At 43.0% G+C, this 11,684-nt stretch overlaps 1 protein-coding gene across 1 annotated transcript; it reads right to left on the bottom strand.

Annotated features, from left to right (window-relative positions):
* Positions 1–6,954: 6,954 nt before the first annotated feature.
* LOC115980165 lies at positions 6,955–8,514 on the bottom strand. The gene has a single exon (XM_031102447.1). The coding sequence runs from the start codon at positions 8,512–8,514 to the stop codon at positions 6,955–6,957; it is 1,560 nt and encodes a 519-aa protein (XP_030958307.1).
* Positions 8,515–11,684: the final 3,170 nt, after the last annotated feature.

Raw genomic sequence — 11,684 nt, forward strand, 5'->3', positions numbered from 1 at the left:
AGCTACCCCCTTCACCCTATGGATCCATCACTATTGAGTGGACGGGCCAATGGGGTGACGGTTCAATATACTGGGATTGACGGATCAAAAAGAGGACGACGCGTACTGCTCCCATCCCTAACAGGTTGGTAAGCAATTATGATGTACGACACGTGTTGTTCTTTGATTGGATTTTTCCCTAGATCGAAGCGTTGCTTCGTCTTTCGTGTACTTCCTATATATATATATATATATCACACTCCTTTCCCATTTCTCCATTTTCAACTGAAACATATTGTCAGAGCACTACCATCAATCTTGTCAGAAAGCGATCCGTTCGACACCTGTACCCGTTATCAATTCAACCGTCGTATTTCACTTATTCATAGATTCGGTAAGTATTTTCTTTTCACAAGTCCTGCAATTTGTACCTTTTATTTTCCTAGACTTTTATATGAACCCGTCAACCCTTCTAGATCCGTCAGTCTTAGGTTTTGTCATCACGTGTAGGTAATGTCTAATGCGTCAAGTAATCAGTCAGTTGTTCATGACGGGGCGGATTAGGAGGAAGTATACCCGTCCAGTCACAAAGACCAAGAGAGTCCAGGCGAAGAGAGGAGTCCGTCTGCCTCTTCCTTGTCCTCAACAAATGAGGATATGGAGATGGCTGAACCACAGGATGTTTTTGATGACGGCAAGGAAGAGCCAATAAGATCCGTCATAGGTGCTGATGTACTTAGGGAGTTCATCATGCTACTAGAGTGGATGGTGCATAACTTCACATCCACCATTAAAGAGAAACACTTCAACACTTTTAGGGCTAATTTTCAAATTCCAGATAATATTTCAATCCGTCTGCCCTATGTATTAGAAAAATGTTATTACAAAGGGGTAGAGGGTGTCGAAGTATATGAACAGATGCTGAAGGCGGGACTTAGGTTTCCACTAAGTACCCTTCATCGAGAGCTTCTCAACTGTCTAGGTTTGTCCGTCACCTAAATATCTCCGAACACATGGAGGGTCTTCATAGTAATGGAGATTCTGTATGGCGCAATGACAGATGATGCTAGGAGATTGACGGTGCGGGAATTCCTCCATTGCTATCGTCCAAATGAGATAGACAGATCAAGGGGCATGTACAGTTTTGCTAGTAGGAGTTTGTTGTTGAAGGTTATATTTGAGACCCTCGACTCAAATAGAGACTGGAAGAGCCGTTATTTGTTCCTAGAGGTGATGAGTGGATGGGTTATCCAGGGGAGATAGAGCATATGCCCGTCGATACTACTTAGGGAGTATTAAATCCGTCCAGTATGCACCCATTCTAGTTTTGTAGATTCTATTTATATCTGTTTAGTTATAATTTCCCCATCATTTTTAACCATCCTTTTTCTTTTGCAGTTAGATAGCATCCACAGGTTAGTATCGAGGAGTTTGGTTTTCTTAAGAAGATTTTCCAAAAGACCAAGCCGGAGGAAAGGACTTAGGCAAAGTTAGTGAACCCAGATACAATCCACTAGTATTGCGACGGTCCTGAACCAACTCCAGAAGCCGTCAGATACAATGCAAAAATTCACAGACGTAAGTTCGTCGACCTTATTTTGCTTAATTGGCTTTTAGCTTTAGTTAATAACTTCATCTGTCCTTCTTTACAGAGATGGATGACGCTAAGAGAAGGGCGTTGATTAAAACTCAGGCTACCAGGAAAAAGGAGTCTAGCAAGGTGGTTCCCAAAGGGACGACTCTGTCAATAAAAAGAAAGCAACCGTTCAACGGTCACCCCAGCAAAGCATGGGTCAGGCAAGGGCTTTATAAGGCCCTGTCCACTAGCCAGGAGAAGCCACCTCCTCTCCTTCGTGATGACTCCAAATATGTCCAGGAGAAACTCTCGTCTATCGTCACGTCAGAGGACTACGAGGATTTAGGTAATCACTCTACGGAGGCAATAGGGGAGACAGGGCTCTTCGCGATTGCACAGGTAATCCTTGTCCGTCGACTTACGTTCGTCTACTCCACTTTGTTTCTATCTAACCTTTCTTTTCTTTTTTTGTTTTTGTTTTAGTCCCTGATTATGATGAAGGGCTTAATGGATCGATGCGTTAACCGTGAGACGGCTCTAGAACATGTACGAGCTAAGGCAGAGCAGACAGAGGAGGAGCTGGGTCAACTTAACAAGTGGAGTCCACTATGGAGAAAAAGTTTGACCTTTCAGAGCAGGTGAGGAAGGAGCTTGAGCAAAAGACGGATGAGGCGAGGAAGGCCCTGGAGGTCAAAGACAAGGAGATCCAAGACTTGAAGGAAAGGCTTCGTCAAGCTAAGGAGATGGCGATACGAGAATATCGTGACTTCGACGCCTTATTGTCCGAGATGGGAGACTCTTTCCTGCAAGGTTTTGATGATGCGTTCCGTCAATTTAAGAAAGCCTACCCTGCCCTAGAAGTGTCCATGATAAACGTTGACGACCAAGCCCAAACGTCTGCTATGCCCATCGCCTCAGAGAACACAGATGACCTTTTTGCTGAGGAAACAGCCCAGGGCAACGGAGAGTCAGCTTAAGCAAAGAATGTTCAAGGTGCCGACCCTAAGGGGTAGATTTTTTTTTTTTTTTTTTTTTTTTTTTTTTTGTGTATATTTTGAGAACAATCCATCATTAATTTTGTGTATTGAACAATTGCCCCTCGAGGGTTTTATCCGTCAATGTTACTTGCTTTATTTCACAACCTTATGCCTCTTTATTATTCGAATGTGATGTATAAATCTCCATCCACTACAGTTGTCCACTTTATGGAGAACCGTCCATCTTTATGGATTTGTATATAATTTTAGTTTATGGACGAACCGTCCTCCTCAAATACTGGGTAGTTTACCCCGTCCTTTCTTATGGACTTGGGATTTTCACCTTATGGGATGACTTGTTATTATCCGTCCATTTTATGAACTTAAGAAGTTTCATCCATCTGGGATGATTTGTCCAACTTGTGGACTTTGTATATTAACCACCAATTTTACGGTCTTTAGAGGTTTTACCCGTTCGAGACTACCCGTCCAGCTTGTGGACTTTGTACTAACTGTCCACTTTTATTGACTTAAGAAGTTTTCACTCGCCAGGGATGATTCACCCATCTAGTGTACTTTATTTGTTATCCATCCAATTTTATGGATATCAAATATCACCCGTCTAGGATGATCCGTCCATATTGTGGACTTTGTGTAACCGTCCATATTTATGGACTTTTTAGAAACTTCATCCTTTTTTGGGATGGTCCGTCCGGCTTGTGGACTTTAATAATAGTTTCCACCCTATAGATGGTCCGTCCACTTTGTGGGCTTTATAAAATTCACCTTATGGGTGATCCATCCACTTTATGGACTTGATGCCGTCCACTTTGTGGACTTGATGATAATTTTCACTGTGGGTGGTTCGTCCACTTAGTGGGCTTGATAATAAATTCACCATATGGGTGATCCGTCCACTTTGTGGGCTTGATAATAAATTCACCATATGGGTGATCCGTCCACTTTGTGGACTTGATGAGAGTTTTCACCCTACGGGTGGTCCGTCGACTTTTTGGATGTTTTCTCTCGTTCACTTTTGAACTTTGTAAGAATTCAAGTAGAAAAACACGGTTGTGTCTGAATATTCCTCTTAAAAATAAAAATGTGTTTGTAGGAAAAAGTACTTGCCCCCTTGTAGCAAAAATTGTCAAAGAAAAACTAGCAATTGTAGCTAAGATTAAATAAACTTGGAAATTAGGGATCATCACTATTCTTCATATTATCTCTGCTGGTAGTATTTTCGTAGGTGCTCCGTGTTCTATGGGTGCTACAGCTTTTGTTCGTCCAGCATCTCAAGGTGGTAGGTGCCCTTCCTCTGCCATGATACGATCCTGTAGGGTCCTTCCCAGTTGGGGCCGAGCTTCCCTTGCGAAGGATCTCTAGTGGCGCCCATTACCTTCCGTAGTACAAGATCACCGACCTGAAAGTCTCTATGCCTGACTTTGGAGTTGTAGTGTTTTGCCATGAGATTCTGATACCGCGCCAACCTTTGCTCTGCTGCCACTTTGACTTCATCCACTAGGTCGAGCTGAAGGCGCACGACTTTTTCATTCTTATCCTTGTCGTAGTTCTTCACCCGATAGCTTGTGAGCCCATTTCTGCGGGAATGACAGCTTCACTTCCGTATGCTAGTCGAAATTGCGTTTCTCTAGTGGGTGTTCTTACTGTAGTCCGGTATGCCCATAGAACGCTTGGTAGTTCGTCCAGCCAGATACCCTTTGCCCCCTCGAGTTGGGTCTTTATTATCTTGAGCAAGGATCGGTTTGTGACTTCGACTTGCCCATTAGCCTGTGGGTGTGCGGGCGATGAGTAGTGATTCTTGATCTCTAGCTCCGAGCAGAAGTCTCTGAATGTGCTGTTGTCGAATTGCTTACTGTTGTCAGAGACCAGCACTCTGAGTATCTCGTACCTGCATATGATATTTCTCCAAAAAAAATTTCTGATGTTCTTCTCCGTGATAGTGGCTAAGGCCTCTGCTTCTACCCATTTAGTGAAATAGTTGATGCCAACTACCAGAAATTTCCTGACCGCTGTCGGGAGTGGGCCCATGATATCTAGTCCCCATTGAGCGAATGGCCAAGGTGCTGTCATGGGGGTCAGCTCTTCGGATGGTTGCCTGATGAAATTGCTGAACCTCTGACACTTGTCGCAGGACTTGACATAAGCTTGTGCGTCCTTCAGCATTGTAGGCCAATAGTATCCTGCTCGGATCATCTTGTGTACTAATGACCGTGCCCCCAAATGGTTTCCGCAGATACCTTCGTGGATTTCTCTCATTACATAATTTGGTTCCTCCTTTCCTAAACACTTCAGGTATGATCGAGAGAAACATCTTTTGTATAATACATCTTTTATCAGCACAAATCGGGATGCCTGGACTTTCAACTTTCTTGCGGCTTCCTTCTCGTCTGGTAACACGTCGGTTTTCAGATAGGATATCAATGGCGTAGTCCAATTGTATTCAGAGTCTACTTCCTGCGTCATCAATAAGTGAGGAGAGTTGAATGAATGATAATACCTGTTCGGGGACAAGCATAAATTTGACTGAGGTAACTCTTGCTAGATGGTCGACACATTCATTTTCTTCCCTTGGGATTTGAACGAATTTGACTTCGAGGTTGTCGATTCGGTACTTCACTTCTTCTTGATACCTCTTCATCCTTTCATTCTTACACTCGTAGTCGCCATTAATCTGACTCGTTACTACCTGTGAGTCGCAATGTACGACCACGTTTTCTGCACCTGCAGCCTTTGCGAGGTCTAGCCCTGCTACCAAGGCTTCGTATTCTGCCTCGTTGTTGGTTGTAGGGAAATCTAGTCGGATCATACATTAGATCTTATCTCCATTCAGGGTTTGGATCACCACGTCGGCTTCTCTGGCTCGTTTATTTGAAGATTCGTCCGTATAAATATTCCATTGTCTCTTCTCCTCTGCCCCCTGGCCGTCTCCGAGGGTGAATTCGGTGAAAAAGTCAGCCACTACCTACCCTTTCACAGCCGTTCGTGGATGGTATTGTATGTCAAACTCGCTAAGTTTTACTGCCCACAAAGCCATTCTTCCTGTTGCCTCTGGACTACTCATAACTTTTCTCAAGGGCTTGTTCGTCAAGACAACGGTTGTATGTGCTTGGAAGTACGGCTTAAGTCTTCGCGCTGCAATTATCAACGCAAAAGCCAAATTCTCCATCTGAGGGTACCTTTCTTCTGCCCCTCGGAGCGCTCGACTCATAAAGTAGACTGGTTTCTGAGATCCGTCTTCTTCTTTTACCAAAGCTGCGCTTACAGCAGCTTGTGAAACAACTAAATATAAGTAAAGCTCTTCTCCTAGCTTGGATGGACTGAGCAACGGTGGAGATGAAAGATATGCCTTTAAGTCGTCAAATGTCATCTGGCATTCGTCCGTCCACTTGAATGATTTCCTTAGAGTGCGGAAGAAGGGTAGACATCTGTCCGTCACTCTTGAGACAAACCTATTCAGGGCTGCAATTTTTTGGTTCAAACTCTGGACCTCCTTAACCGTCCTTGGTGGTTCTAACTCCATTATGGCTTGTATCTTCTCCGGGTTGACCTCTATACCTCTTTGGGACACCATGAAGCCTAGGAATTTTCCCGCCGTCACCCCGAATGCGTACTTGTTTGGATTCAGCTTCATGTTGTATGACCGGAGCGTGTCAAAGGTCTCCTTGAGGTTGTTTAGGTGATCAGCTTCATGTAGACTCTTTACTAACATGTTGTCAACGTAAACTTATACGTTCCTGCCAATCTAGTGCGCAAACATTTTGTTCATTAACCTTTGGTATGTTGCCCCAGCATTTTTGAGTCCGAATGACATCATCTTGTAGTTGAATAGTCCTTGGCTTGTAACAAAGGAGCTCTTCTCTTGATTAGATTCTTCCATTTTGATCTGGTTGTAGCCTGAGAAAGCATCCATGAAACTTAAGAATTGGTGTCTTACTGTTGAGTCTACCAAAGAATCTATCCGTGGGAGTGGGTAGCTATCTTTGGGCAAGCTTTGTTGAGGTCCGTGAAATCCACGCACATCCTCCATTTTCCGTTGGCCTTTTTAACCATGACGACGTTTGCCAACTAGTCGGGGTAGTATATTTCTCGGATGAAATCTGCCTCTAATAATTTTCAAACTTCCTCCGCTATGGCCTTGTCCCGCTCTTGAGCGAATACTTATTTCTTTTGTCGGATTGGAGGGAATGAGGGCCACACATTTAACTTGTGAACTATGATCGAGGGGTCAATTCCTAGCATGTCTTCGTGACTCCAGGCAAACACGTCTTGGTTCTCTCTAAGGAATGTCGTGAGCGCTTGGCGTACCGGCCAACTAGCTAGTGTGCCAATTCTAGTCATTCGTTTCGGCTGTGTGTTATCGAGCTTCACCTCTTCCAGTTCCTCAACCGGCTCTGCTAGTGCTCATTTTTCTCCTATGCACATTGTTTGGTATTGATCCTCCATCTCTAACATGGCAATATAGCATTCCCGCATTGCTACTTGGTTTCCTCGCAGTTCTCCCACCTCATAATCCGTCGGGAATTTAATCATCAAGTGGTATGTTGAAGTCACCGCCTTCCAGGAATTGAGAGTGGGTCGTCTGAGAATGGCATTGTAGGCAGATGAGCAGTCGACTACGAGAAACGTTACCTCCCTAGTGATCTGCTGAGGATAGTCACCTGCCGTCACAGATAGTGTGATCGCGCCCAAGGGGAACACCTTTGTTCCTCCAAATCCCATGAGAAGGGCATTCGTTGGGGTTAACTGTCCCCTGTCAATCCTCATTTGCTGGAATGCCGGGTAGTATAGGATGTTCGCTGAGCTGCCGTTGTCGACAAGGACCCGATGCATGTTATAATCTCCTATTTGCAAGCTGATTATAAGTGCGTCATCATGGGGATGGTGAAGTCTCCGAGCATTATCTTCTAAAAAGTCGATGATGGGGTTGTCTATTCGTGGCATTTTAGGTACGGATCCTGTAAGTTGGACGCTATGGACCATTCGGAGGTAGGTTTTGTGGGCTTTTTTGGAAGATCTGGCCACAGTTGTGCCCCCTACGATCATTCTTATGTCCCCTATAGGTGGTCTAGGGCGCTCATTCTCCCGTCGTGGGGCCTGCTTTTGAGGCAGATCGGTTCTTTCCTTGTTAACAAACCTCTTTAGCTTCCCTTGTCTAATAAGAGCCTCAATCTGTTGTTTCAGATCGTAGTAGTTGGCTGTGTCGTGCCCGTAGTCACGGTGGAAGTGGCAATATTTGTCCCTTGGCCTCTTGCTGGGATCTCCCTTTAGTTTATCAGGGAACATCAGGGCTCCTTCATCTTTGATCTGCATTAAGACTTGATTTATCAGGGCGGTTAATGGGGTGAAGCTTGTGAACTTCCCAGTAGGGGGTCTAGAGCGCCTTTCATCTCGTCGATCTCCGGTTCTAGCCATCTTTCGCCCCCTATCTTGTCGCGTGTCCTCCTGTCTTTCCCTCTTTCTGGGCTTCTCCTCGTGGGCCAACAATGCATCTTCCACGTTCATGTATTTGGTGGCTCTGTAGAGCACGTCCGACATGGTTTTTAGGTCGTTCTTGTATAAAGAAAACAAGAACTTACCCTTCCATAACCCATTAGTGAATGCTGTTACGAGTATCTTATCACCCGCTTCGTCAATTGAAAGGGCCTCCTTGTTGAAGCGAGTTATGTAGGATCTCAGCGTCTCGTTTTCTCGCTGCTTGATGCTCATCAAGCATGCAGTAGACTTCATGTACCTATGTCCACCAATAAAGTGCGAGGTGAACTGGGCGCTCAACTTCTTGAAAGTTTTGATGGAGTTCGTCGTCAATCTACTGAACCAAATTCTCGCAGGACCCTTCAGCATCGTAGGAAAGGCCCTACACATAATCTCGTCTGGTACTCCCTGAAGGTGCATCAGGGTCTTGAAAGTCTCTAGGTGATTGAGGGGGTCCTTGATCCCGTCGTAGCTTTCAATTTGGGGCATGCGAAATTTCTGTGGCAGGGGGAAGGAGTTGACAGAGTTAGTGAACGGTGAGTCGGTTCTGTTTACTAGGTCATCAAGATCATTGGACACTCATCCCTTGAGGGCATTCATCATGACCTCCATCTGTTCCTTTATTGCCTGCATCTCCGCGACAATAGGTAGGGGGTCGTATCCATAAGAGATGTAAGGCTCAGGTTCTGCCACTCCGGTCTGCTTGGGGCGTTACTGCCTTCTGCCCTTTTTTGGTCCCTTAGTTCGGCACTGGTGCCTTCTTGGTTTTCCTCTTGAACTTTGTTTCCTACGTCCCTTAGATGTAGCTGTTCCTCCAGATCGTGGTTCTGTTTTGTGAGACGCTCTACTGCTGCCATGAGAGTTTGGACTTGCCTCTCCAATGTAGTGGATTGGGGCGGCTCGTCTCCTTGAACGTTGTTGGTGGTAGCCATCGAGCGAGTGAGTACCATGTAACTCTTATGTCTGGGAAGCGATAGTCTGGCTAAACTCGACGAGTTGTCCACAGACGGCGCCAACTGATGATGCCGTAGAAATCACCAGTGAGCTACACGATCCACTATTCTCAACAGAGAGCACCGGTGTGGTGCCGGCCAAATACCCTCCGAAGGTCAAGTTAGAACTATTCTCAACTCTAGAGTGCTAGAGAGGGGTTAATTATGCATACCTTGATTATGATGGTATTGGGACTTTTATAGTAGTAAAAGGTCGGCCTCTCTTCCTTGGTATAGAAGTCCTTCCCCTATAGGAATCCCAAACATGATGGACAAGACTTTTCCTTGTAGAGAAGATCTTTATTAACATACGTATCTTCCAGAATTCTTTTAGTGTTAGGATTCCTATTTTCTTTGGGATTCTATGAAGATTCAAGCATGTGCAACAAGTATTTCCAGTTTAGAGGGCTTACCCATTATCGGTCCATGGGCAAGAATCTGTCAGGCCCAACTTAGCGAAGGCCCGTCACAAAATATTTTTAACCCTCTCCCATTTGCAGGATTAGGTATAAGGCCATCCATGAAGTCATCATTTTCGGGAGCCACTGTAACGAAGCCATAAATGATTATGAAGTTATCATTTTTGAGAACCCAATCACCTCAATGAAAGATACAATGGCCAATTTCGGTGGTCCTAGCATTACTCCATGAAAGATACAATGCAGTTGTGAGCTCAATGTACTTGATGGTTCCAACAAGTAGTAGTAGTGTTGGGCCGTGGTTTGTTTCAATGAACCAATTGAATAAACACAAAAACCAGTGGTGAAAGACTTGGAGGCTGAGCCTTAAGCTGGCCACAATTCAAGAAGATAATAAATAAGTATTTGAATGAATGATGTTAAATATATTGTAAATTGGGAGTTCAGTTATGGCGAGTGCAATTGTTAATAAGTCATTTCAAGAATGTTTTTATATTACTTTCATAAGAAATATAAAAGGTTTTTTAAAAAATTAATTAATTAATTTTTTCTTTTTCCATAAAAAATTATAAAAATATTTTCTAAATTAATGCTCTTATTAAGGCATTCGTTAACCTTTCCCTACATAAATTTTATAATATGGAGCTTACAAAAATGTATCACCAATTACAAAAAATAATTCAAAAATTCTTTTAATGGGGTATTTTTTTTTTTTTTTTGAGCAAAACTTTTAATGGGTTGTTAAAGTCCACAAATCATAGTAATTATCACTTCAATTTATAAAGGCTATGAAGTAAACTTTATAACATTTCTAGCATTTTTCTATATAAATTACTTCTTGTGAGTAGTGACACATATATTTGTAAGACCTATATATTTAAAGTTATCTTATCTCTATGATTATTCCAAAGTAGAGGGAAAATGCAAAAACAACTTACTTTTTTTTTTTTTTTTTTTTTTTTTTTTTTTTTTTTTTTTTTTTCCATATCTCCAAAAAATATTTTGAAAAAATAAATCATTTTTGCCCCAAAATTTGGGGCATTTCTCTAGTAGGGCCTAGGCGATGGCCTAGGATCGACCCAGTGCCACTAAATTTGGGGTTGCACTGACTGGGTGTGTAGCTAGATCAGACCAGTTATAAGACCAATGGACATTGGAGAATCCGTAGTTTCTTACTTTTTTGGTATCACCCTTTTCCAGGTTTGAGAGTAATTTTTATCCACCCAGTAAAATATGATCAGATATTGAATCTTGAATTACTTGCAATAATTGTTGTTAGGAAAATTTTTGTTTCTAAATAATGTTGTATGAATTGTAGTTATTTGTTTAGCCTTTTCTATGTTAGTTTATATGCATGAGGAACATGAAGGGAATTTAACCTAAATCCTAACCTGTGAGAAACAAAAAAATAGAGAAAACACATGCTAAAGAAATTCAATCACACGCACAAGACAGTATTTACGTGGTTCGACAATTTGCCTACGTCCACGAAGTTGGAGGGATTTCACTATTATTAGGGAAGAAGAAAAATACAATACACAATGCGGCTACAAGATTTTTCACTCTATATAAACGCGGTAACCGACTCACAATAATAACCCTAATCACCAAAGTCGGTTCCACAATGGGCTAAACGGGCCAAAATTATTTTCCCAGGGGTGTTGCCCCCGAACCCCGAGAAGGCTTGTCCATGAGTGCTCTGGCTTGGGCCTATCAGCCCAAGCCTCCACTCCATGGACCAAACCTTAGTAAATCTTCCATTAAAAACCACGCAATATTATTCAAGTCGGGTTGGGTCGTCGAATCAAATCAAACAAAACTAGGCTCCATAAAGCCCAATAAATCTCCCACTTGGAGACTAGTTCAATCACCAACATCAACCGCAATCCTCCAAAAAGCACAATCCCCTCATCCCTGCAACTCATCCTCCTGTCCTCAAGCTAGAAAGCCAACTGAAGCTGCACACAGTTTCAACTTCTCAATAGTGACACCCTTAGTCAACATGTCAGCTGAGTTCTTAGATCCACAAATCTTCTCAAGTATTACCAACTTATCTTCAACAAGGTAACAGATAAAGTGGTATTTTGTTTGTGTATGCTTTGACTTTGAAAGAAAAGCCGAATTTTTAGCAAGAAAAATTGCACTCTGACTATCATTGTTTAGAATGCCCATCTCCTGCTTCTTACCTAATTCATCTAACAAACCATGTAGCCAAATCATCTCTTTTCCAGCTTCAGTTGTTGCAACA

Source organism: Quercus lobata, chromosome 3 (assembly GCF_001633185.2).
Source record: "Quercus lobata isolate SW786 chromosome 3, ValleyOak3.0 Primary Assembly, whole genome shotgun sequence".
In the NCBI taxonomy this organism is placed as follows: Eukaryota; Viridiplantae; Streptophyta; class Magnoliopsida; order Fagales; family Fagaceae; genus Quercus; species Quercus lobata.

Excerpts from the sequence above, each read along its gene's own strand:
- LOC115980165 (XM_031102447.1), bottom strand. The coding sequence starts at position 8,514 with ATGCCCCAAATTGAAAGCTACGACGGGATCAAGGACCCCCTCAATCAC.